This window comes from Passer montanus, unplaced genomic scaffold, assembly GCF_014805655.1.
Source record: "Passer montanus isolate IOZ18808 unplaced genomic scaffold, ASM1480565v1 scaffold5, whole genome shotgun sequence".
In the NCBI taxonomy this organism is placed as follows: Eukaryota; Metazoa; Chordata; class Aves; order Passeriformes; family Passeridae; genus Passer; species Passer montanus.
This window is the reverse complement of record NW_024369929.1, coordinates 112,967-140,403: the sequence shown is the minus strand read 5'-3', so window position 1 is coordinate 140,403 and position 27,437 is coordinate 112,967. Positions and strand designations below refer to the sequence as shown.

Here is a 27,437-nt window from a genome sequence, read left to right as displayed (position 1 = left end):
TCGGGTGCAGCATCAGATGAAAAACACAGGGGCCACAGGACATAAATGTCAATCTAATATTTTCTAATTAAACCATCTAGATTAAACCATGCAGATTAAACCATCACAGTTTAATAGGTTAACCTCGTCCCTGAAGGTTTTATTTCAGATGAGACAGTAGTTATTTAATTTTATTTATATCAGCCAACACAACATCATCAATGCAAAGCCTACAGGTAAAGAAAAGCAGCAAAAAAATGCCATAAACTTATTTTTTCTGCTCATATATACCCAAGTTTCATCTTGGCCAGGTGCTTTGTATTGCAGTGGGCTATGCAAGAACAGGGATTAAAGGTACTGGGATGGCACCCAGGGGCAGGGGATGCCTTAACTCATGGTGATGGGCACCCACCAGCCCATTTGGGGCACTCCTGAACGGTCCCTGGCTCCCCTGGGCCCCCTCAATGACCTCGACCAGCTCATGCACATTTTTATTGTTAATGAGCCAAGGTACGTACTATAAATGGAATACCAAAGTGCAGTTATGTCACCATCACTCCTTGTGCAAGGGAAGTGCAGCATTACAACATTGTAGAAGCACCTAACAGCTGAAATGGGGAGGAGAGCGCAATTTTGATTTATTAATCCAGCTGTTTGCTCACTCTGGCTAAAACCATCACACACACTGAAAACAGCTTTTTTGATGGACCTCAATTCAAGTACCACAAAAAACCCTGTGGCAACTTTAGGAAGCAAACGCCATGAAGAAATGGAAAGGGAATTGAGAGTGTAAGACAGTGTTTTTACGGGGACTTGTCACATTCTACCTGAGGAAGGATGCATGCTGACACCTTGGCCAGGTTCCACGGGCATGTCACAGGGGCAGTGACAGACAGCGAGAGCCTCACATCCTCGCCCTCCTCCTTGCTGCGCAGCTCCGACCGCGCTCCCTCACGCCACAAAATGGCGGCCACGGCCTCGGCGCGCCTCTCTCCCCTCAGCGCCGACGGGCGGCCCCGCCACATCGGCGCGGCCGGGGGCTGCTCGGGAGCAGGGAGAGGCTGTAGCCATGCTGCCCTCGGAGCGGGAGAGGAAGAAGAGGAAAAGGAAGGAGAAGAAAGAGAGGAGAGAGCCAGGAGCTATGCGCGGCATCGCCGCGGCCAAAGAAGCGGCCGCCCCTCACAAGGACGGGCCGCCATGGTAGCTGCGGCGCGAGCCCCCGCGCGCCTCGCGCTGATTGGAGAACAATTCCCGCCGCTCGCCCTCTCGTCTTCCTATTGGCTGCTGCTTCCCGCCCAGCGCCCGCGCGCGGCCCGCCGCCGCCCCTCAGCGCCCTCAGAGCCCTCAACCCCCCCACAGCCCCTCAGCGCCCCGAGACCCTCAGAGCCCTGACCCGCTCAGAGCCCTCAACCCCCCCAGAGCCCCTCAGAGCCCTCAGCCCCTCAACGCGGGATGGCGGCAGCTGGCAGCAGTCGTGGCTCCCAGCCTGGGCTGGCTTCGGCTCCGGGCAGCGCCGGTGACACCTCCCTCCTCGGTAGCGCCACAGTGTGGCCCTTGAAGCGCTACGGTCGCTTCCTCCCCCCGAAGGACGGTGACGATGAGGGGCAAAACACCTCTTGGAAGGTGCCGGCGGCGCGGGGAGGGTGGTGGGATGGTGTGGGGTAACTGACTCTGCTGTGAGGCAAACACGAATAAATGAGGTCTTTCGGGTGTCTTTTTGCGAGTACAGAGCTAAAGCAGGAATCGGGAGAGGTTTTGCGTCATGAATTATTAATGACAATACATCAGTGTTAGTGGCCCACTTTTTTTTTATTCCTTCAGTCAGCAGTAACCTGTGGCATTAAAAACTAGAGATGAAGGTGGAAGAATCCAGAGGGTCCCAAGTAGTTAAATCTCTATATGGAGGTATAATTAGTGAAAAAAAAAATCATTTAATGTGCTTCCTGTCTGTGGGAGTGAAAGATAAGTTGCATTAGTGAGATAGGAATTACACACCTGGCTTCTAACAGCGACCTTTGAGACCTTTTATTTGGCACTAGAATGGGAATTGTAGGTTCTGTGCTTGCAGGGCCAGATTTTCCTTTGTCTGTCTTTTTAAAGGTGTTTGAATCAAATGAAGAATCAGGCCCTCTTGTCCTTACCATTGTGGAGTCTGGCCACTTCTTCATTTCCCAAGGGCGAACAGTGCTGGTAAGTTTGTCACGTATAATGAACATTTTTCCTTCATGTTACCATCAGTATTAACTTGGTTTCTTTTCTCAGCTTCATCTTCTCTCCCACTGAGTGGGAACTGTCAATTTTGGTTTGCTCATGGTAATTCTCATGTGCTGCTTTCCCTTCACATTTATCAGAATAATACTAAATGCAGTATTTCCTGCTGTGGATCAACATTTCTTTTGCAGTTCTAAAAATCTAGATTAGGAGGTAATGTTAAGTGTTGCTGTTGTTGAAATATATTTGGGTTTTTTTTTCCATGATTCTTCTGACTAAGAAAACAGGAAAATACATTGTTTAGAAACAGGTAAAACTATAATTTGCTATGTGGTCCAGCTGACTGCTTGCCTGCTAATATTTTGGTTTGACAATCTGGTTTATCAAAGGGTTTGTATTGTCTGTGCTGGATGATAAGATTTAACATACAACATAAGTTCCTTGGAGACAAAATCCAAACTTGTGTCAACTGCTTTTCCTGTAGCCTGCACTTGCTTAAGCATAACCAGCTACTAAACTAAAGATTGCACAATGGCACCAAAAGGAAAATTCTGTCTGGAGGGAGTGGGTTTGATGCTCTGACACAGAAGAGCTTGCTGGAAGGTGGAATTAAGTGTGTTCAGTGCACATCACCAGTACTCAGTGGTGATAACCACTAGGAACTGGCTGATAAATATGTTGGAAAGGTATTACAAACCACTGGAAGATGCTGCAGTGTAAAGATAGCAAAGCTTTTTTAACAGAATGTATAAGAGACTGTGTTGCAGCTTTAAATATGTATAAGCTTATAAATTAGTTTTTACTGTGCCTCTTAAAGGGTCATAAACTTATAGAAATTTAAGTATAGGGAGAACTATGGATACCCTTGAATTTTTTGGCCAGCGTGTTAGGAACATGAGCTAACAGAGAGCTGCTGTGGGTGGCCCTCAGCTCATTTAGTGAGGACAAGGTAAAAAGGGACCATGGAAAGTACTTTAACTGTTGTGTTGAATAAGAAAAAGGAAAGAGGTTTTGAAAATGTGGATGGGAATGAGACTTGCTGCCATCCCTTACCACATTCTGCTTGGAATGCCTCAGTGCAGGATGCTCCTGTTCCTGTTAGTGACCAGTGTCTGACATTCCTCTGGAAGTCCTTGAAGTAAACATAAAAGCTAACAGCAACTCCTGATAACTAACCCAAGTGCAGGAAAGGCACACCCCAGAGCTGCAGCTCTTCAGAGACTTGGCTGGCAAAGGCTGAATCTGGCAAGTACCAGGGCAGATAAAAGTGTGCTGTGGGGAAGGATGAGGATCAGAAAAGCTGCTAAAAACTTGGCTGAGAAAAGCACTTCTTGCAGCTCTTGTGTTCAGTGGCCAGTGAAGCTTTCAGGCAGCTGCTTTGCTTGAAATGCCAGATGAGGAATTTCTGGGATCTGTCAGGACTGTTCCAGCTTCTGAGAGACACTGAGATACTGTGGGAGCTATCACATAGTGCAGGAGAGGTGGAACAGACATGCTTGGTAGATGTGACCAAAATAGAGTACTGAGAGTTCAAAAAAAAAAGAAAAAAAAAGTTGTTTTGGTTTATTTCAGACATTTCTTTTGGCAGCGTTAAAGTTGACACACTAACATTTAGGATTTGTTAAAGAAAAGTTACATACAGTTGGTTTCACAGCCTGTTGACTGCTTTGGGTGCAGCTCTTTGGGCAGGAGTGTTTGGGCTGGTGGCACAGGTGTGTTCTGTGCCTGCAGGACTGAACTGGTGGGACTGCTGTGTACTGGCACTGTGTGTTTCTGAGACTGGAGCAGCTGCAGTCCTCCCACTTTCCTCTTGAACACACCTGAGGGGCTGAAACCCCCACCAGGTACCCCATGTGCTGGTTTTCATGGAATCCCAGCATGGTTTGGGCTGGCAGGGCTCATCCAGTGCCAGGGGCAGGGACACTTGCATGTCCCAGGGTGCCCAGAGCTCCCTCCAGCCTGTTCCTGAGCACTTCCAGGGATGGGGCATTTTGCAAACTCCTTCCAGAGATGCCACATAACAACAAACCACCTTGCAGTGCTGCTCAGGCTGATTTCTGCTGCAGAAATCATCAGAAATGGTTAGTCCCTGTGGTTCCATCTCTCCAGTCGCAGCTGTCAGTGCTGTCACAAACCTGTCACAATATTTCAGCAGGCTTTGCACGACTAAGTACAGCCCATGCCTGGAGCCTGTCACACTCCAGATGCACTCACTGGGGGTCCATTATCCTGTTCTGTCAGAGGGGATCGTGCACAACCCCTGCTCCACAGGGAATGTGTCAGCTCGGATGGAATGCTGCAGCTGGTGGCACAATTTCACTTGTGCTCTCATTTCCCCTTGCTGGCCTGGCCTGGGCAGTGTCCCTTGGATTGCCACGGTGTCCTGCCACTCCCGTGTGCTGCCTTCAATTGAAATCTCCTCTGTGTACTCACAGAACTGCAGCCTTTAAACTCTTGATGCCTTGTCTTTTGATCTATCTCCTAATCCCTACTTTCCAGCCCTTTTGATGTGCTCCAGGCTCCTGGTTTGAGGGAACTGGATAACAATTATTGTAGCTTTGTTCCTCTGCACAGGAACAAGAGCTGGGTCACAGGGACACATTTCCTTCTCAACGTGCAGAACTTCAATTTTTGTTACATTTTCATTGATGAATAATAAAAGGATTTTTTTTCTGTTTCTCACCTATGAACAACATTTGCACAAAACTGAAAGAGTTGTGAAGAAAAATTTCTGTTTTGCTGATGGCTGGATCAATATCCATAGTAGGAACAACATTCAGGTGTTTCTGATTGCTATCAAAATATTTTGTCTGTGATGGGTGTACTTACATATTCTCTTAGTCCTTTTAATTTTATTGAAGTAGGAAACTTAAGAACCTTTTCCTTAGGGCCCACGGGTTCTTTTATGATCCGTTTCTAAGAACAATATTTATAAAATAGCAATAAAATATTCACATATCCTAACAACTGTTGTTTTTAATAAATACAGAAACAACTGTTTTCCTTTTGAAATACCATCTATTCCTTGTGTAATGGAATGAAGAGGAGGTAAATGGAACTTCAGAGCATGGAACATAAAAATCTCTGATGCGTAATACAAATTAAAGAGTGTTTTGATTTGTTTTATTTTATTCTTTTTTAAACCAAATTCTTCATTTGGAATTAAATTGCATAATGTATTTTAGGAGCTCTTTTTGCTGCAGTGTTGTCTAACAGACTGCATATTTGATGGTAGAAAAACCTCATTCTTGTCTACTGTAGTCAATGGAATTTTACAGGAAGATCTCAACAGCATCTCTGGTAATTTCTGGCCATGCTCAAGACACATCATGTTCCATTTACCACAACTCTTATTTCCTTTCCCCTCTCTATCAACACATCATGGAAATTATATTTTGGTGTTTTATTCAGTGCAATTATTTCTGGTGCTAGAATTCATAATATCCTACAAATGAAACAAATTGAAATTGTGAAGAGGACTTACTTAATAGGATAAAATTAATCCAGAGTAATTGATTTGTGACCTGATCTTTTGAAGTGTAGACTGAATGTCCTCAGTGCCCTCGTGGTCCCCTCATGACTTCCAATAAGCTACCAGTGCTTAGGGTACAGTAGATTCTCACTCATTAATTAGGCAGGCATTCAGCAGGCATCCTCATGTTCCTGATGCTCTCTTTGCAGTGCCTGAAACTCAGGCACCAAATTTTGCAGATGAGATTCACAGCAGTGCCCTGGGCAGAGCTGGTCCCTGTGCAGTAACTGAGGGCTCCTGACAGAGAGCTGGGCAGTGAGCAGGTTGCTAATGCTGCTTTGTGGTGGAGCCCTGCAAAGCCACAGAAGGTTGTTCTTTTATTAAAGTTTTGCTGGATTATTTAGTACCACAATTGCAGTTCAGAAATCTCAGTTTCAGTCTGTTTATTTCAACGTGTGCTGTTGACAAGATTGTTTTGGACGAGCTGAGAGTATCCTTCTGCATCAGCTTTCCCATTTCTGTTCCATGTCAAGGGCTCCTGCTCTTTCCTTTTCTCTTGCCCCAATTCTCCTAAACCTAAGCTCTTAGAATTTTTTTTTGAGATTAGTGATTCTGTTAATGAAGTGTATTTACCCTAGAGTTTAATGTGTGCTACCAGTCAGTGAAGTACATATTTTATACTGAGAATGAAAGAATACATTAGTGGGATGCCCTGAAGACCTTCAGCCAGCTCATCCCTGAGCATCCAGTTCCCCTCTCTGTGTCACTGGGAAAAAACCCCAAACCAGCTCAGGCTGTCCCTCTGTGCTGAGGTAAGGGCCTGCCTTTGCTGTCAGGGGCTGTGCCCATCCACAGCCCTGCTCCTGCAGGCAGTGTGTGCCTTTGGCCAAAGCCACTGTGCTTTGTCCCCTCAGGGGTGGCTCTGTGTGTCCTGCATTCCCTCCCTGCCTGAGTGCAGCCCTGTGTGTTCTGTGCCACACAGAGCAACATAAGAGATGGAGGCTCCAGAACTGCCCTTGCAAAGCTTAACATCCTTTTGTTCCTTACTCCTGTCTCTCTGCCTTGATTGGTAGAGTTGGAATGTTTGCAGGGACAGCTTTGTGCTTCCCTCACTCTACAGGTTGTCTTGTTTGGGGATTTTTGGGGTTTTTTTTTGGTTCATGTTGTTCTAATCTTGACTCAGTTTTCAAGACAGCTCATGCTGCAGAAATCAAGCCTGATGTATTTGGCCTTACTTAAATATTGGAAATAGATACAAACATTTCTACTTCCAGGTGTGTTACAAGGTAGTAATGAAGACTGGAGTGAAATGATGTTAGAAGTTTAATTTTCACAACTTTATTCCACAGTCATTAATGAAGAATGTTTACTTTTTAAATAGAAAACTGCTTACTTTAGGAAAAAAAAGTGTAAAATGGCAACTCACATTCTCTTTTGGGAAGGCAAGGAGTTAGAAATTGCTATTTTTCAGATTTATGCAAGCATTTAACTTAGAATCTATATCATGTTTTAAGCATTTGCAGCTTTTTTATTATAATAACCTATTGATATAATAATTATAATAACCTACTAACCCTTACTAAAGTGATCACCATTGATCACCACTTACCTGTGAACACCTTCTCCAGTTTTCTGAAAGCATCTCAGTTTTGCCTGTTAACATTCTATATAATTCTTGAACCAGCTTCTTCACCAGCTTTTTCTGCCTGCCTGCTCACACATCTTTATTTTCCTGTCTCCTGGGGGAATGGTTATCAGCAGTCCTTGCAGCTCCACTATCTGGGTTCTGTTTTGGTCAGGAAGATCACTGTGGGGACACCTGGAAATAACATTACCATTGCTCTGGTGCCAAGTCAGGCACTTCCAAGGATAAGCAAGGTGTTGGGCAGTAAAAATGTTCAATTGTAATAATACCCACAATATAAGGGTCAAAAATGTGGGGATTGGAGCACGCTTTAAAGCCAGGCAGTGAGTCCTGACGCTGTCCCAGCGTGGGGAGCAGCCCCAGGGCGTGCAGCTCTGCACGGGGTGGCACAGCTGGGCAGTGTCTGTGCCTGGGAGGAGTGGCACGGGATTTCAGCCATCCCTGAGCTTTGGTGACACTGCAGGAGCTGGCAGGCTGCTCAGAGCAGCACAGCACAGCCCTTCCCACAAAAACTCTCCCAAATCCCTCCTTCTGCCCGGGCTCCAAGAGTGGAGCTGAGCGAGGTTTGCTGCCACTTGTGTAGAGGTGCCTTACCCTGGGAAGGCAAGGGTTAAGGAGCTGTCTCAGGTGCCTCCCTGGAAGCTTCGGAGGTAGATTGCTCTGTTTTCCATGGAATTGTGTCCATGGTGCTGCCCAGTGTCACAATGGTGCAAGCAGGATGTTGTCTGAGGCCTGTAGCTTTTCTCTTCTCCCAGCCAGCACCACCCTGGCAGCTGTGCACTACTCATACATTCAAATAATTAATAATAATTCATTATTAAAACAATTAATAAATAAACTAAAATTTTTAAAATTAAATATAATTTCTTAATTCTATAATTTATCCTTTAAAAACCTTATTAAAAATACATTACCATTTTATACTATATACTATATATAGTAGTATACTATAATATAGTATATTATAGTATACTATAGTATACTATAATATAGTATACTATATACTATATATAATAGTACACTATAGTATATTATAGTATACTATAGTATGCTATAATATAATATAATAGTATACTATATACTATATATAATAGTACACTATAGTATATTATATTATAGTATACTATAGTATAACATACTGTATAATGTTCTATATTACACTATATACTATAACATAAATAAAAATACTATATAATATATACTATACTATAGTCCTGTAGTTGTTAAGACACTCCCACAGCTTTTTAATTTGTTCTCAGCCACAGTGGCATGCTGCACATATTAATCATTCTGTTGTATCTTCATATGGGGGGAGCAAAAGTGTCCTTAAAACACTTTGTCAGCATCCATTAGGTAAATGCCAGCAATAAGAAATCTCCTCATTTCCTAAGCTATTCATGTTTACTGTCTTTGGTCATTTTAAATAGTGTTACCATCGCTCAGCATAGAATCTGAGTGAAATACTATAACATAAACACTATACTATAACAAAATACTGTAACATAAATAAAAACTCATAAACATCTACATATAAACAAAAATACCATCTTACCATTTAATCCCAACCTTAACAAAAAAACCCCAAAAAGCCCATTAAGTTGCAATCCTGTGTGAAGAACACCTGTCAGTGTTGAGACCTCCCTAAAGAAACAGAGACAACTAAAAACTAGAAAAATCCCCAGAGAAAAAAAAAAGAATTAAAAAAACCCCTCAAAAATCCCTACCAAAACACAGAGTCAAGTCCAGAGCAGGAACCATGAGGTCAGAAGCTGACCTCATCCTGTCCTGCAAATGCCACAGCTGAGTCCTTACCCTCAGCCCCTACCTTCCTTTGAGCTGTAAACTGAGAACACACTGCTGGATTTGCATTTCATGGGCCTGGTAGAAGGGCAGCCCAGACTGGAGATGTTTCTCTATAGCACTCCGGGCTTTAGTTTGTATTTTTAAATACTGGTTGTGAATTAAGGGCAGACTAGACCATGTTTGTGACCAAGGAAAAGCTTTTCCTCCTAAGCTATTCTTTACAGAGAGTTTTGTTTGGAAACATCTGCCTTGTGCATGAGTGAGTCCAAACCAAGAGATGCAAGCCAGCACAGCTGAACTGCTGCACAAATAACATTTCTTAGACACAAAGTCATTTTCCTTCAGATAGGCTGCAGTCTAACAAAACACAGATAATCTATTCCTGTGTTGTTTAGCTCCACAGGGTTTCTAAATGCTACAATAAAAAATATTCATAAATCACACACAATACCTTCCAGCACAGCTCACAGCCCTCATTACCCAGCAGGTTTCTGAATGCTCAAATGTGAAGTCAGAACAAAAGTATTTCCCAGGCAGTGCTGGACTCCATGGCTGTGAGGCTGGATCAGCATTTCTGGCTCCTGCCTCGTGGCAGCTGTGGTCACATCTTGCCTGCTTCCAAAACATTTGGGAAACATCTTGCTTTGTTTTCCCCTTCAGCTTAATTCCACTCAGTCCTCCCTCTGAGAAACTTAGATTTTGGTCACAGATGTAGGAAAGAGCTTTCCTTTACCCCACTTTTGTTACAAGTTCAGTCATGAAGAACAACAGGGGTGTGTGCCTGACTGAACATCGATGACCAAACTTAATAAAGTGCTGCCGTTTCTCTCCTCACATGGTGAACATTTGGGCTCTCGTGCCCCTGCCCCGTTCTAGGCTGTGTTTTGGGGATATTCTGGTTAATCTTACACTGCCCTCTGGCTTTGCCCCTGCCTGCCTGGCGGCAGCAGCCGCAGCCGCTGCCTGCTCAAGGGAAGGGGAGCAGCCTGGCACAGTTCTGTGCAGTCCCTGACAAGGGAAGGGGAGCAGCCTGGCATGTTCTGTGCGGTCCCTGCTCAAGGGAAGGGGAGCAGCCTGGCACAGTTCTGTGCAGTCCCTGACAAGGGAAGGGGAGCAGCCTGGCATGTTCTGTGCGGTCCCTGCTCAAGGGAAGGGGAGCAGCCTGGCACAGTTCTGTGCAGTCCCTGACAAGGGAAGGGGAGCAGCCTGGCATGTTCTGTGCGGTCCCTGCTCAAGGGAAGGGGAGCAGCCTGGCACAGTTCTGTGCAGTCCCTGACAAGGGAAGGGGAGCAGCCTGGCATGTTCTGTGCGGTCCCTGCTCAAGGGAAGGGGAGCAGCCTGGCACAGTTCTGTGCAGTCCCTGACAAGGGAAGGGGAGCAGCCTGGCATGTTCTGTGCGGTCCCTGCTCAAGGGAAGGGGAGCAGCCTGGCACAGTTCTGTGCAGTCCCTGACAAGGGAAGGGGAGCAGCCTGGCATGTTCTGTGCGGTCCCTGCTCAAGGGAAGGGGAGCAGCCTGGCACAGTTCTGTGCAGTCCCTGACAAGGGAAGGGGAGCAGCCTGGCATGTTCTGTGCGGTCCCTGCTCAAGGGAAGGGGAGCAGCCTGGCACAGTTCTGTGCAGTCCCTGACAAGGGAAGGGGAGCAGCCTGGCATGTTCTGTGCGGTCCCTGCTCAAGGGAAGGGGAGCAGCCTGGCACAGTTCTGTGCAGTCCCTGACAAGGGAAGGGGAGCAGCCTGGCATGTTCTGTGCGGTCCCTGCTCAAGGGAAGGGGAGCAGCCTGGCACAGTTCTGTGCAGTCCCTGACAAGGGAAGGGGAGCAGCCTGGCATGTTCTGTGCGGTCCCTGCTCAAGGGAAGGGGAGCAGCCTGGCACAGTTCTGTGCAGTCCCTGACAAGGGAAGGGGAGCAGCCGCTCTGTTCCCTGCTCTGCAGCCTGGTGGCAGCACCAATCCAGACGGAACACTGCTTTTTTCTGTGCCGTCGCCCACACCCCGAGCGTGTCGAGGGTCAGTCCATCACCTGTGGGAAGGCACAGTGGATGGAATCCCAAAACACTGCCTTGCCGTTCCCAGGCCTGCCCCACGCCCCGCTGCCGGGTGTTGGCAGGGATCCTCCTGCCTTCATGGAATCCCAAAACACTGCCTTGCCGTTCCCAGGCGTGCCCCACGCCCCACTGCTGGGTGTTGGCAGAGAGCAGGTAAGGGACACGTTCATTGTGTTCTCCCCTCGTGCTGCTCTGGTTCATTCAAGCAGGTAAGGGACACGTTCATTGTGTTCTCCCCTCTTGCTGCTCTGGTTCATTCCCCTGACTTCACACACCCTGCTCCAGCCCTGGAGTGACCCGGCCAGGCTTGGAGCAGCCTGGGCTGGTGGCAGGCGTCCCTGCCCATGGCACAGGGTGGCACTGCATGGCCTTTAGGGTGCCTCTCAAGCCAGACCAGGCTGGGATTCTGGGAATACAGGGACAATGATTTTAAAAATAAAGTGGTTATATTTCACTTAAATCAAACTTGAGGGTTGGAGTTGGGTAATCGGGAGTACATAAATAAAAATTCCAAACGCTAGTTTTTCCCACTTGTTTTACCTCAGAAACAGAACATATAAAAGAACCTGGGAAACATCAATAAAAAAGTTGGTAGGAAAATTAAACAGTGACTGCCTTCTGTAATTTCTTTGAAAACAGTTATTATTTATAGGAGACAACATTTGTTCAACCTTCATCTCCAGTGAAAGGAAAAACACTGTAAAACCAGACTGAATATGGGAATAGCTATATTTAAATAAACAGTTGGTGTGTCTCCAAAACAGAAACTACTTGAAATGAACAGAACAAGCACAAGTGGCCACAACTTAAAGTGGCCTCGTGAGGGAATGGTTCGGAATTGCTTCACTGACAGCATTTGGGGCTTGGTTCAGCCTCTCCCCGTTGCTCAGCAGGTGATCTCTCCCTGTTTTCTGGCCTTTAGTCCTTTCCAGCTTAGCACGTCCTGCCTTAGGGCACTTTGAGTGTGTTCAGTGCACAGAGACACTGCAAGGGACTGGCCCTCAGCTGCTTTGGCAGCACACAGGGCAGTTCTCCTGTCCCTCTGACCCCAGCTCTTTTGGGAATGGTACTTCCCTGCTGGCTGCATTCTGGAGGCTGTCACAGCAGAGTCTGTGATCCACTCTGCCTTTGCTTCAACTCTTCATGGGTTTTGAGAGATTCCTCTGTGAAGTGCAGCTAAAAATGCACATGCAGTTGCTGCATGAGACTGTAAAGCCAGTGCCAGCACAGCAAAGCAGCAGTCACTGAGGTGATTCCTGTTCCAGAATAGAATGGCAGATGGCTTTGCAGCCTGGACCCACCTAACACGGGTGTGACTGTGCAAACACCACTGGCCCTGCAGGACGGATGGGACTTGGGGGGTTTGACCCTTAGGACCCCTTGAAAGCAGCCTGGGCTCAAGCCCTTGGTCATTGAAAGTACTGTGAGTTTGGGTACAACGGGTGCCTGATTTCCTCCTGCCCTAACATTGATTAATTGTTTGGGTTTTCCCCTGACTTTGCTAAGTAGTGGCTCAGAGTGCCTTGGGACACACAGTCCGTTGCTTTGCAGTTGTTTTTCACTTGCCTGTGGTGCTTTTACAGGAGGCTGAGCAGCCTGTGGAGTTTGAGAGACTGACAGTGATGCGACTGGAGTACAAAAACATCTTTATGGTGGTGCTTTTACAGGAGGCTGAGCAGCCTGTGGAGTTTGAGAGACTGACAGTGAGTACAAAAACATCTTTATCCAATTAACGGCGCTGCTGCTGGGCTCCCTGAGCGGCACCTGGAGCCGGGGCCTCCCCGGGGCTGGGATGAAGCGGGGCTGTGCATTCCCCGGCTTCGCCTGCCCTCTGCTGCCCTCCCGGGCAACTTCAGCACTCAGAGCTCCGCTCGCAGCTGCTTTATTCTGCTTTTCAGGGCCTTCCATAGCATGCACAAATGTAAATGTACGGAGGTGTGGAAATGAGAACATACTTGGACACAGTGCTGCTACTGCATTTAATCCCTGGAGTGGTGAAACTTCCACAGTGCAGCTGTTTGACAGCTCCAAAAACTGCCTAGCTGCAGTGACTGGTCTTCATTAGGGCTTTAATTACATCACTTAAACTTAACTTGCTCCTGGTGCTGCTGTTTGCTGGGACCTTGTTTGTGCTTTATTTCAGGAAGGCTTTTCCCTGATTGATTGCCACAAGTGGCTGAAGATAGTGAGGAGAGCAGAGTGCCTGCTGCTCCGGGCACAGGCCAAGGTGAGCTCAGCTGCTTGCAACGTTCCTAATGCATAACACAGATGGGGAAAACCTCTGCCTTTTGGCTAAATTAAACTAGAAGGTGTAAATTATCTATGTAAATTAGAATTTTTTTTTACTCTAGATACTAAACAAGAATGGATTGAATATTGAATATCCTTTGTAACTGCTAATATTCAGTTTTCAGACTGCTCTCTGAGAGTTAGCTGCTAAAACAGCCAGCCTGGTTTTATTTCCCAATCTATCTGCCACAACTAACAAAAAGATGAAGCAAATATCTTCCAAGATTCCTCTGAGTCAGACTGCACTTCAGGAAACACTCTCTAACCAAGCAATAACTGAGCCATTCAATTAACGGCGCTGCTGCTGGGCTCCCTGAGCGGCACCTGGAGCCGGGGCCTCCCCGGGGCTGGGATGAAGCGGGGCTGTGCATTCCCCGGCTTCGCCTGCCCTCTGCTGCCCTCCCGGGCAACTTCAGCACTCAGAGCTCCGCTCGCAGCTGCTTTATTCTGCTTTTCAGGGCCTTCCATAGCATGCACAAATGTAAATGCACGGAGGTGTGGAAATGAGAACATACTTGGACACAGTGCTGCTACTGCATTTAATCCCTGGAGTGGTGAAACTTCCACAGCGCAGCTGTTTGACAGCTCCAAAAACTGCCTAGCTGCAGTGACTGGTCTTCATTAGGGCTTTAATTACATCACAGAACTTAAACATGCTCCTGGTGCTGCTGTTTGCTGGGACCTTGTTTGTGCTTTATTTCAGGAAGGCTTTTCCCTGATTGATTGCCACAAGTGGCTGAAGATAGTGAGGAGAGCAGAGTGCCTGCTGCTCCGGGCACAGGCCAAGGTGAGCTCAGCTGCTTGCAACGTTCCTAATGCATAACACAGATGGGGAAAACCTCTGCCTTTTGGCTAAATTAAACTAGAAAGTGTAAATTATCTATGTAAATTAGAATTTTTTTTTTTTACTCTAGATACTAAACAGGAATGGATTGAATATTGAATATCCTTTGTAACTGCTAATATTCAGTTTTCAGACTGCTCTCTGAGAGTTAGCTGCTAAAACAGCCAGCCTGGTTTTATTTCCCAATCTATCTGCCACAACTAACAAAAAGATGAAGCAAATATCTTCCAAGATTCCTCTGAGTCAGACTGCACTTCAGGAAACACTCTCTAACCAAGCAATAACTGAGCCATTTTGTGGCTCCTGGCACAGCAGCAGCAGACTGGTGGTTAAGGTGTTTGGTACTCAAGGAAACAAAATGGACATGGGTTTCTGGTCACCCACTCAGCTCTCCTGAGGAAAAGTGGTTGGTTTGCCTTTAAATAATCAAACAGCACCTTCTTATTACCAGTTTGTGTAAAAATCTCAGGGTTTTTTGCTCTTAGATTAACTCTGATACTCTGTAAGTACCTCAGTGTTTTCAATTCATAGGTTATGCCTGAAACCAAAACACCTGGGCACTCTGCTTTCTATCAGCTTGTTAGAAAACCTGAAGGCAGCTGGGGCAGGAATTGGTTCTGATGAAGCTGCAGGCTGTTCCTTCCCAGTTACCAGAGCCAGCCCCCCAGTGCAGCATCAAGGGATTCTGCTGCTCCTCAGCAGCAGGACAAAGCCAACACCACACTCACTGCCAGGCTCCAGCAAAGCTCTGAGGGGCACTTGGGGAAAGGAGGAATTTTAACAGCCTGAAGTTAATTTGGTGCATCTCAGTGTTTTCTTACCATAAATTCACCCAACTTCAGCTGCAGTGGTTTTACCACACAGCTTCTCTGCTTTATATCCTAACAGTGGATGCAGCTTCTGTGCTCATCTTTATGATAAATTTCTGGTTTATCTTGTTTTTTGTAAGTCATGAATATTGCATTTACAGTGGAACTTATTCATCCCTTCAAACAGGGCTTCAGTAGGGCACTGTGGCTCTTAGCCAGCAGAATGAGTTTCAAAACTATGAACAGGAACAAGATGAAAATTCTTGATAATTTTGCAATAAATCATTTCCCTTTATATTGTTTTTCTTGGGCTCAGCCCCCCACCCCAGCATGGAAGAGATACAAATGTAACAATTCCATGACATCAGGGTTCTTTAATACTTCAGCTTTTGCGTGGTTCAGGTGTGACTGCCCAGGCCTCAGTTTATGCTATAAACCTTGACATATCACAGCTCTCTTTCCACAAAGGAACAATGTTTAATTTTCAAAGTCCACTGTTGTTTATGAACTGCAAACTAAAGTATTTAACAGTCCTTGTGAGAAACCCAAGGGAGTCCAAATAGCTCAGCCTCAAAATTGATTTGGGGATCTAAACAAGCAAGTGCTCTTTGAAAGTGTCCTAAGGAAACTCCAGCCAAGTTCCTTTTGTGCACTGAAATCAGAACTCACCTGTCTGGCACTGCCTGGCTCTGAGAGCCTGCCCAGTTCCTTAATTAAAGAGGGCAAATCCAACTGGACACTGGCAAATGAGTGCTACACTTCACAGTAGTTTGACATTTTTCCCTTTAAAAAGCACTGAGACAGGCTTTTGTGCTCACCCTGCCCTAAACATCTTTTTATGGGATTCAAACATCTTCAGGCAGCAGGCATGTAAACACAGGGGCTGTCAGGAAGGGCTGCCTCATCTCTGAGACAGGAGCTGTGAGGTGAGAGGTGTCCTCGTGTTCCAGCGTGGGATTAAAATGGGCACTGAAAATGGGGTTGACATTGGAACATTAGGAAGGTGAAGACCTAAATAAGCCAGGCTGGGTCAAGAGAATTTGCTGCTTTTCTAGTACTTTAAGTTTTTTAAATTTGAAATTTCAAGATCAAACAGAAAGTTCCATTCATTTACTCTCTAAACACTGAATGTGCACCTCCCTTATGTCAGCTCAAGGTGCTTAGGCCAAGCTTATCACACACCATAGATTCCATCCCCATTTCAGGGCACTTTGCTGAACCTGGGGCACTTACTAAAAATATCTATTATGGGACAGCCCAACAACCTGCTCGGGAGGGGTCAGAGCTATCTGGGAGTTTTCAGTAATTTTTAGTATCATTTCACTCTTTGAAGTAATGCATTTGAATTTCCTGCACTCCTATTCAGCGTGCTGGTTTCTGTTCAGGGAACATTCGGGTGAGAGCCAAACTGAATGTGCTGGTTTAGCTCCACACAGGCAGAGCAGGTAGGGTTGACTTTGATGCATCAGGAACATAAACCCTAACTGGAACATGCCATTCCCAGAATTTCTAGTTCAGATCCAGAGTTAACTTCTGCTTACTGTTGTGTTTTTTGTCACAAATAACTGCAGAGCTGGCACACCCTTACAGGATACTACCTACAGCAACAATAAAACTTAATTTTCCTGCTACATTTAAAAGCTGAGTCCTGGCAAGGCTTGCCCACTTGGCTAAACCTTGAATTAGTGACAGGTGGCCCTGCATCACTTACCCTTTTCTTGCATATTTTCACCTGATTTTCAAATCAGCAGTCACAGTCTTCTGGTTAAGCTGCTGGGAAAAATGAAAATACAGCAGGAGAACCTGTTTGTTTGTTTTTAAATTGGCCCAGTTATCCACAAATCTATTGCCTGCTTCCCAACTCCAGCAAATATGGGTTTAGTCCAAGCAGCTGGAGGGGGTTCCGAGTTCATCTGCTGTCCCTGTGGTTGTGAGCAGAACGAGTGCCGCATGTTCCGCGTGCAGTTCGGAGGCAGCTGCAGGGAGGAGATGCAGGAGCACTGCTGCAGCTGCGTGCAGAAACTCAGCGACTACGTCCCGGTGCAGGGGGCTGAGGAGCAGAGCCTCAGCCAGGACACCCAGGCCATGGACACCGAGCACGCAGTAAGTGACCACACCCCCCAAAACCAGGCACCTCAGCCTCAGAGAGCTGGACACGAGGAGTTTCCCACAGCTGTGGGACTGTGCATGAAATGGGATTGGGAACTCAGCTGTACAGGGCCCCAGAGTAACCCTGGATCCTGGCTGCCTGCTGGGTGCTCCTGGTGTGCAGTGGCAGGAGCTGCTACAGCTGCCTGTTTACAATTTGAGCCCAACCTGGCACATCTAAAAGCAATCACAGGAGGAACAGAATGTTTCCCCTCTCCAAGTCCTGAGGTAACTGGAAAAGGCACAGACAGACAGTATTTTCCAGGGTCATTATTCCAAAATCTCTGCTCTCTTGGGTATTTGGATCAATGGAAAAGAAGCAGTGTGCTCTTGTGAGCATCCGTCCACAGCATTCTTTGAAGTTGCTCCTAGGAAGTTGTTTGTGACTTCAGTTTAGCCACGAGCTAACAGGCCTGTAGTTAAACTGTCATGTCTTTCATTTTTAAAGAGTGGAGCAGATGTGCATGCAGGTTCCATAAAAAGATGTCTTTTTACTGCAGAAGGTAGCTGAGCACATTCCCTTCCCGTCAGGGCTAAAAATGGAACTGCTTCCCCCCCTGCACATACCCACACTGCTTGGTAACAAGCCCTTATTTGCATTTGGTATTTTCTAGCCAGATGAGCCTCTCCCAGACTCCTGCACAAGCCTTGGAGAAAGAAGATCTGTAGCACAGCTTGCACAGGTAAAAAACAAACATCTCCTGTTTGGAGTCTGTAACTGAGCCTGAGAATGAGCTGTCTGAGATTCCATCTGGGAAATGCCTTCCCTGAACACTGGGATGCCATCATCTACACCAGCAAAACACTGGATCTGTGTAATGATGCAGAGCCAGGGAATAAGCAGCAGAACAAGGTGTTTGGTGGTGTAATCACCCCATTTGAATAGGAACAAATGACACACTGAGAGCAAACAAATACCCAGAGGCAACATCCAAATGAATGGCTCTGGCACTGGTTTAACTCTGCAGAAATGACTTGTGCAGATCAGAGCTGAAGCCTGAAAACGTCAATCAAGGAATCACAGAATATCCCATCTAACCCTCCTCTCTGGCAGTGGGAAGCCATTCTCCCTTGTCCCCAGTCCCTCTCCAGCTCTCTGGGAGCCCCTTTAGGCACTGGCAGGGGCTCTGAGGTTCTCCATGACCCTTCTCAACCCTGACCCACAGGAAAGCATCCCCATATTCCATGGACAGCTTCACTGAGCAGTTCCGGGTAAATACCTGGAATTAACTGCTCATTTACTGGAATTCAGGCCAGTGCAGGAGCAGATGGGCAGAAAACTGCTCTTTTCTGCTCTGCTTTAGTGCAGGTCCTTCTCTGTGTCTTCCTCCTTCGTAGTCATCACAGAATGACAGCACAGAATCCCAGACTGGGCTGGACTGGAAGGGACTCAAAGGTCACCTCATTCCAACCCCAGTGCCACGATGCCCAGAGTTCACCCACCACCATGGGAAAAAGCTGAGAGGGGATTAAACAGGGATAAAAAGGAAGTTTTAACATAAAAGCCCCATACCTTCTAAAAGACATCTGGCTAAATGAAAAGCTTGGAAGTGCACACTTGGTTATCCCTACACAATCCATGTGGCAGCATGTACAGCTCAGAGAGTGTACACTGATTACAGGATGGATACCCACAGGAAATTGGCATTTCCAGGGTCCACTTCCAACTGAACTAACTGCAGGGGCATTTGACAGTGTGTGAAAGCTACATGCAATCACACCTGGGCATCAGAGAAAAGCTCACACACAGCAATCCCAGCTGACTGACAGCACTCTGAGAGCATCTAACTCAGGCAGCTCCATGCTCCCCAGCACGGGGAGGGCTGGGGCTGGCTGTGTCCTCGTGTCCCAGCTCAGGGCTGGGACACTTCCAACTGAACTAACTGCAGGGGTATTTGACAGTGTGGGGCTGGCTGTGTCCTCGGTCCCAGCTCAGGGCTGGGACACTTCCAACTGAACTAACTGCAGGGGTATTTGACAGTGTGGGGCTGGCTGTGTCCTCGTGTCCCAACTGAAATAACTGCAGGGGCATTTGACAGTGTGTGAAAGCTACATGCAATCACACCTGGGCATCAGAGAAAAGCTCACACACAGCAATCCCAGCTGACTGACAGCACTCTGAGAGCATCTAACTCAGGCAGCTCCATGCTCCCCAGCACGGGGAGGGCTGGGGGGTGGCTGTGTCCTCGGTCCCAGCTCAGGCCCCTTCCCGCCCCGTTGCAGTGGGTGCTGCGGCAGCGGCCGGAGCTGCCCGCGGCGCTGCGGCAGCCGGGCTGGAGCGCGCGCGAGCTGGGGCCCTTCATCCGCCTGTGCCTCATGGACCAGCACTTCCCCGCCTTCGTGGAGGACGTGGAGAAGGAGCTGCACAGACTGGCCAAGGAGTGAGGCACGCCCGGCGCTCCGGGGTGCACGCAGCTCTGCTGATTAAAGGTTGAAAAATGAGACCTACAGCGGTTTTTGTCGGTGTTTTATTTTTAAAAACAGGTGAATCCACTTTTTATACATCATTGCACTTCAACAAATACACGGAACACGAGTTCATGCAGCTACAGTTACGCACATCATGAGAACCCTGGTAGGTCTATTTCTACAATCTTTAAATCATGAGAAATTACAGTGTCAAACTAAAGAGGAATAACTAGTTGCATAGAATATCACCATGCTGTAACATTTCATCATTTAAACAAAAAAAAAAAAAAAAGAAAATTATAAAAGTTTGCCTGAATTGAATGTACAAGAATATGTCGAACACATCAGTGCAAAAGGATTTGAGAATTTACATGAGTTAACAAAAAAAAAAAAATCACTTAAAAAGCAATCATATATATATATTTATAAACTGAAGGTTTGTTTTTGTTTCCAACTGCATCCCACCACCAGCAGCAGCCCCTGGCAGCACCCAGCCCCGACGCCCAACAGGACAGCCCGCGCTCCTTGGTTAAAGCCCTTAAGGAAATCCAATGGCCCTGCTGCGAGCACCGGCCGGCATCACTCCCTCCTTCCAGCCATACAGTAAGGAATGAATATCAGCAGCTTCAAAATGAACCACAACGACTTCTGGTTTCCCCTCCCCCAAATATAAATATATACTGTATATATCTTTAAGTTTTGCTGTACTTTACAAAAGAAGTCTCACTAGATGGCAGCGGTGCGGTTTGAGCGGTGCCGAATTTAACAGCTACAGGAAGTAAAAAACTGCGCATGCGTGAACCCGCCTGGCTACTGCTCGTGTCAAGAGAGGAAAGGAGGAAAAAAAAGCAACATTCACAGCACATCAAGCCCAAAAGAGTTTACACCTTCTACACGGAAGCATTATTAAAATTCATCTGGCTAGGTCATCCTTGCAGGAGAGGCTAAATAAGGCATGCGTTAGACAGTCATATTGTTGCTCACTTGGAAAGGAAAGGAAAAAAAAAAAAGAAATCAGACAGAACTGGAGTTCTAGAACCAAGAGTTCCAACCCTTAAATTTAGCAGGTCATATTGCCATCAGTCTCTCAGAAACTTAAAGCTCTAAAAAAGAAACGAGAAAGAGGTGCTAGTCAATGGTGAACAGCGCGAGCCCGCAGCCTGCAACCCCCGCTCCCACCGGGGCTCCCGACAGCCGCAGCTCCGCCAGCCGGGCTGGGGGGCTCGGCAGCTTTGTCTACATGTTAGCAAGCAGCTCCTTAAACCACCCGCCTGCGGGAGGAAACCAAGGGCGGTCCCGCGCTCCCCGAGGCGCAGCGGCAATGTTGAACAGTGTTGAACAATGTTTAACACGTTTAACATGTTGAACAATGTCTAACCCTTTGCTGCCGCGCCCCCAGCGCGGGCACCGGGGCTGGGCCTGCCCGGGGCGGTACTTACATGATGAGCATTTTTAATTTGTGTTTCTCTGACGTAAGTTTTTGTCTTTGTGATTGTTTGTAGAATTGGTTTTCCTGCAGAAAGGGACGAGAGAGAAATGCAGCAAAAATCAGGCACAGGTACAGGAAAAAGGGACGTTATTTGTGCTTCATTAGGCAGCGTTTCAGTCTTCCTTTAACTGGCTGAAGACAACACGGTTTTAGACTTTGCATTTTAGCACAATATTTGTTTTCCAGCAAGATGTTGCTTTTCTTTCCTGCAGTGCTAAGAAACGCACCAGACGGTCCAACACCATCTGTAATGTCACATGCAATATCAATCCTATGATTTATCACCTCCCACAACCCCCCAGATTAACCCAAGGAGTATTTTTTCCCCGAAAACACACTTACATTGGCCCAGCTGGTTCATCATCTGCAGCAAGCATCCCGAGGCACCCAGGCAGAGACAAGGGAAGGAAAGAAAAAGAGAGTCAGTGTTTGCAAGGGGCTGCAACATGAGCAGCAAAGTGATCTATCTACAGCATCAAAGGCCATTCCAGTCGGGAGTGCAAGGATCATGGAGTTACTGCTCTGGAGTCGGGTTTAATGGCAGGTATGTTGCTTCAATGGGTTTAGTTAACACTTGGAATGCTGGTCATGAAGGACTGCAACTGTAGCGGACAGATTGGTGCAACATGGTCAAGACTCATCTTGTCCCCAAGTTCCAGTGGTTCAATCTCATAAAAAATAGATGAGGAGACAAACCAACGGTTCAGTTGTAAAATCCTGCTGGATGTTTGCTTGCATTGACTTTTTTAAACATGTGGTTTAATTTTTAAGCCATTTTTCCACTGCTGAAGGGTAACTCCTGGTATATACCCTAGAGGGTATATACCCCACACTCATTTTCCCCCACAGATGAAACAACCTCTACCTTCCCCATTTTTCTCAATGTTTAATTAGAAGGGACCAGGTCAGGAGGAGGCTGAAGGGGAACACTCGACTCCAGCCCCAGCCATGGTCCTTGGGCAGCAGCATCCGATGTCACCAGGGGAATCGGGGTGCTGGGACACCTCAGGACACACTTCAGCTGCAGAGGACTGACAGCATCGTCCTGCCCATGGCCCTTGGCACAACTCGTTTAGGAACGGGCGGGGGGTGGGGGAAATCTGCCAATGAGCAATGTTTCATATTAACTCTCACGACCAATTGGGCTTTTTTTTTTGAATTCTCAAACACTGTTTTCTCCCACACTGTAGTACAGAAGACAAAAATGCATTTACACAACAGTACAAGAGTCAATCCAGGAGCCCAATGCTCCCACAGATGGATTTTGGGGGGACCAATTCAGGCCCTGCTGGCTTTGGCACTTGACAGTTGCCGTTCCCACCTCGTGCCGGAGGGATTTTTCAGGGAAGTCTTTGAGAAACTCTCAGCAGGATTCCACAAGGGTGCTTAGTGCACATGAAGCAGTTATGGAAATTACAGTCTTACAGTGTAGGCATCCGCATGAGCACACGCCAGGAGTAATGTCAGGGAGAGGGGACATTACTCCACCTGGGCCCTCCAGGCAACGGAGAGGCAAAGCCACCGCTAGCACAGACAGTGACCAGAACAAAAAATACTCCAAAAATAAAGAACTAACCACAAACCAAGAGCTTTACAGCCAAAGTAACAGACTAGCGACACACCGGTGTCCACAGAATTCCAGTACCAGCAACAGTAACTATCGGACACGGTACAGAGAACTGGGACCAGGAAGGACAGCCAGACATCAATGTGCTGTTGTATATACAGTGAGATATACAGAGACACATCAGGTACTCAAACACAAAGCACAGCAGAGGAATCTACGGCTTCCTTCCCAAACATCTCTGGGAATGAAGGATCCGAGAGCAGCCCAGCTCCGCGCTCCGGGCGGGCCGAGCCCGGAGGGACAGCGAGCCCCGGCCCCGGTGCCAGCGCTGCCTCTGGCACCCCGCTCGGCTCCAACAGCACCGCCCACTGCTTTGGGAGTTTGTTTGGTTGGACTTCAGCAATAGCAAACTGCACCGAGGACACTCGCTACAAAATACCCATTTCCCCTCCTCTGCTCAAAGATTTAAGTGCCTGTTTCAGATCAGCAAGTTTGTGTTGTCAAAAAAAACCAAACAAACAAAAAAAAAAAGCAGCTTCAAATTTATAAAGGCTGCCATTGGTGATTCCTCACGAAGATCCCACAAAAAAGCCTACTGGGAATACTTTATTTGGTGGATCCCCACCACTCCTCCCTGTCCCATCTCTAACCTAAACCAGAGACAAAAAGACCAAGGGAAATTCCTGGTCAGCCGTTAAGAGCTGGCAAAGCATCCCCAGTACAGTACAGACACAGACCGAACCCTCAGCGAAACCAGGGGCAACAGAACAACAGAAAAACCAGTACAAAATCAGACTAAAGAAAAGGTTCAAAACAGCAAACTGAAATCCAAATTAGTTGTGAACGTGAATGAGGAAGTTTTCAAGAGTGTTAACGTTATGACTTGTGCGTTGTATAGACTGAAGCGGAGGTTAAACAAACTCCAAAGCATGCAGAGCTCTCACTTACCACCATTTTTTAAGGGTATGATGCAATTGAAGGGGGGAAAAAAAAAAAGAAGTCATAGTAACCGACAAGATCAATATCACCCAAAGCTTTAATGCCACAGCCCTGCTCTAGAACAGTCAGGAGCACCTCGGGCAGGGGAACGTGCCCTGCTCCTGCAGCACCTGCAGCCTCCAAACCCCCTGAGAGCACAGCACAACCCCACAGCCAGGCCCTTCCTCAGGGGTGGAATGGCCTGCTCACGGGGTCCCAAAACTGCACATTCTGAGCCAAAATGGGGGAAGTGCTGCTTGGCTTTGACACAGGTAATCAATCCCTGCAGGCAGAAATAGCTGGGGATTAAAACTGGAAGATGATGACAAGTAGATCTCCCTTAGCTCCTCCACTTGGATGGGAATGTGTTTTGTGCCCCCCCTCCCATTTTCAGCCTTAATTTACAAGGTATTTTGCATGTCACTCAGTTTCTTTCACCGCCTTTGGAAAGCTACAGGGTTTATTTTTAGTATCAAATTAATCCTGGGTAGCATCTTGTGACTGGTAGAAGTTAAAAATGAAACACAAGCGGGTTCTTCCAGCACTAAGATGCCAATTTTTGATTCTGAAGGGATTCTACATCTCAGCCCATGCTTTAAAACCTGCAAAGAATCAATCCCAGACTGGTTTGGGTTGGAAGGGACCCTAAAGCCCATCCAGTGCCACCTTCTGCCATGGGCAGAGACAACTTCCACTATCCCAGGATGCTCCAATCCTGGGATCCAGGGGCAGCTCAATGCTCTGAAGGAGCAGCCAGAGCCCGTGACAGCTCAGGGTCCTGTGTCCATTGCCACTGGGACACAGCAATGCTGCTGGAACAGCTGATGGCCAAGGCCTCATGAGGTACCTGCCTCACAATCTGCTCACCCTGACACACCTCAAGTGTGGGAGAGAAAGAGGTGCATAAAAGGGAAAAAAAAACCCACCAAAATCACAGGTTACAAAAGGTAAATGGTTGCAGTTAAAACAGTTTGTTTCTTTCAATTACTTACAGTAATAGCAGGAACAGGGAAAGTCAAGAAAAAAGCAAAAGAGGGTTAGAAAGAATGTGGGGATTGGGATGGAGCTTCTGCAGAGCCAGGAGAAGAAACACATTTATGGGAAGTCTTTGGATTAGGCTGAGGAATGAGAGGGGAAGAATGAAAAGGGACATATTATAACCCAGTCACCTCAGGCTGTGGATTTACAAGTACAAACCATTCCCATTCCTATGGGGAACGTAGCCAAGAGGTTTTTGCTTTCTACTTACCCCAGAAAACACCCTTTAAGCCAGGGGCTGTGCTGACTTTACACTATTTTGATGCAACAACAGCAGAAAGCCCACTCCTCTAGCAACCTTTGCTAGGCTACACTCAGGTGGTGCTGGCTGATCTATGGAAACCAAGCAGCTCGAGCTGTCCTAGAGAGAACAAAGCCATTCCCTTCTCTCCCTGCCCAGGGCAGCACCCTGGCATTCCCTGCTGGCACCTCCTCGCGCCGGGCATGCAGCCACGTGCCAGGGCATGCCACACATGCAGCTCTCACCCCAAAGCCACGGAAGCTGCACGTGGCCAGCCCCCCAGGCTCTGCCAGCCCCCAGGCTCTGCCAGCCCCCCTGGCTCTGCCAGCCCCCCAGCTTCTCTCTGGGAATGAGCTGCATGCTGCCTTGCCAGTGTAAGGCAGGTCAGAACTCATGTTCTGAGAGGATGCAGGAATTCAAGCGCCATCTGCCCTCCCTTCCTCCTTCCAGCACGGGATTTGGGTGTGCTGGGAGAGCCCCTCATCCGCAGGCTCCGCAGCAAAGGCTGCTCCAGGCACCCCCTGATGCCACTGCTTTGGTGGAAACAGGGATTTCACGGGTGCAACACTCCTTTTTCTGCTCTCCAGCAGCAGGAAAAAGAATCAACTCCCAAATCAGAGTTCTGAGAAGGAGGAACCATCAGCGAAGGAGCTCCTGAGCAGCCCTGGCCCGAGGCACCCCAAGCAGCTCACGGGACACACAAAGCAAGGTCCATGCACAACCCAGGCCTGCAGTCAGGAAATGCCAAAGTTAAAGGAGTGTCCCTGCTCTTCCAGCAGGGCAGTGCTTCCACAGAGGGAACATCTTTACACTGAACTGCTCCAAGTGTCCATCACCCTCCCCAGCCTCCCAAGGGGACGCTGAAGCCTGGAGAACATGGAGATCTGAGGGAAAGGGAAACATTCAATTGTTTCTTTGGGCTGGTTAGGCAGAGTTCCCAGGTGCTGGAGATAAAGTTCCAGAGGTCTGAGGATCCTCTCACCCAGAAAAGACTCCTGTCCCACCAGTCACATCCCCCAGGACTAACTGGGCACTTGTGCCCAGCACCAGACTGGTCTCACCTGAGAGCTGACCCAGCACACCCCAAACCTTGTCATTTGTGTAGGTTTAACTGAGCCAGCCCTGAAGAATCACCTGGGCACAGCATGAGGTGAGAGCTCATTGTGGGCACCTGCAGCTCCCAGCACTATCCAAAACCAGCAGCTCATCCAGCACTGCCCCAGTCAGGAGCCAAGGTGCTCCAGCAGCTCATTACCAGCTCCTCCTGCTCCAAAAGCCTTTGATTTTCCTGAGCACAGGAAGTGGCCACGTTTAGCAGCAGTGGTTTTCTCCAAATTTGAAAAACAATCCTTAGAAGTGGTCTGAGTAAGCCACATTTCCAGTTCTCTGTGCACTCCTCAGCAGGCCAGATGGTGGCCAGGACACCTGAGGGACAGTGGCAGACACCCTGAGGTGATGTGTGGCACCTGCAGAGGGGGACACCACAGCTCCAACACCTGCAGCCCAGCCCTCGGGATCTTTACAGGGCTCTGCAGCCAGAGCCATGCCCCAGCAGAGGCAGGGGTAGCAGATCCACAGGGCCATCCACCCCCACAGCTGCTGTGGCACCTGGGCTGACACACACCTGGCACTGCAGAGGCCATGCCGGAGTTATCCCACCCTGGGAAGGGGGGTGATGCTGGTGGTGATGAAGCAATCTCAGTGTCTGAATTTGGAGAGGTCCCAAGAGGTCCAAGGAAGGGCAGCACCAGCTCAGTGGGGCTCTGCCACGAGCACATCCCTACAGGTGACCCCAGGACTGGGAAAGCCAGCAGAGATCCTGGCTGCTGCCAGCTGCTGTGGGTGCTGTGGACAAGGAGGGCTGTGTGTTTGGCCCCAGCCTGCTGCCTCAGCCACCATCCCTGATGTTCCCCCCAGCTCCAGCAGCAGCAGAGGTGGACGTGTGATTTTGGAAGGGGGAGCTGAGATCCCAAACGCCGAGCACGCCGCTGCATTCCAGCATTAACTTTGGCATTTCATAACCATGTCTTGGAAATAATGAAATTCAGGATAACCCGAGTCCAACATCCACACGTGGCCATCAGGAGGCTCCTGATGATTCCCCACGTGTGCACTGGTGTGAGCCCTGCTCCCGGGGCGTTCCCCACCTCGGCAGCACACAAAGCTTCAGTGCCAGGATGGAAAATGCACAACTTTCCAAGGAATGTGGGACTAAAGGGGGCATGATGCCAGTTGTGCCCATCAGCCAGGCAAACCTCATCCCCAGCTACGGACTGTCATACTCAGCATGGGTTTTTCCTCCAGGAAAGGGGACAGAGAACATCTGACCCCCATCGAGGTGTGCCATGTCCCTCCCCAGGGCTCTGCCTTCAGAACAGCAGCCCCAGTGAGCACTGGAGTGGCCTCAGCTCCTTGGCTCATCATCCTGGACAGCTCCAGGGGGATGATGAGCCTGGGTCCCTCGGGTACCT

At 47.9% G+C, this 27,437-nt stretch overlaps 2 protein-coding genes across 2 annotated transcripts in view; one reads left to right on the top strand and one right to left on the bottom strand.

Annotated features, from left to right (window-relative positions):
• The first annotated feature begins 1,431 nt into the window (after positions 1 to 1,431).
• Positions 1,432 to 19,698, top strand: REC114 (REC114 meiotic recombination protein). The gene is made up of 6 exons (XM_039723099.1): positions 1,432 to 1,602; positions 2,080 to 2,169; positions 13,298 to 13,381; positions 17,035 to 17,199; positions 17,859 to 17,927; positions 19,468 to 19,698. The coding sequence occupies exons 1-6, from the start codon at positions 1,432 to 1,434 to the stop codon at positions 19,627 to 19,629; spliced, it is 741 nt and encodes a 246-aa protein (XP_039579033.1). The 3' UTR covers positions 19,630 to 19,698.
• The window catches only part of NPTN (neuroplastin), a 25,674-nt gene continuing 17,931 nt past the window's right edge, over positions 19,695 to 27,437 (bottom strand). The window contains exons 6-8 of the mRNA XM_039723101.1: positions 21,485 to 21,506; positions 21,093 to 21,166; positions 19,695 to 20,756 (exon numbers count right to left, since the gene is read on the bottom strand). Coding sequence (XP_039579035.1) covers positions 21,106 to 21,166; positions 21,485 to 21,506 — 83 coding nt within the window. The 3' untranslated portion in view covers positions 19,695 to 20,756; positions 21,093 to 21,105. The remainder of the gene's footprint in view (positions 20,757 to 21,092; positions 21,167 to 21,484; positions 21,507 to 27,437) is intronic.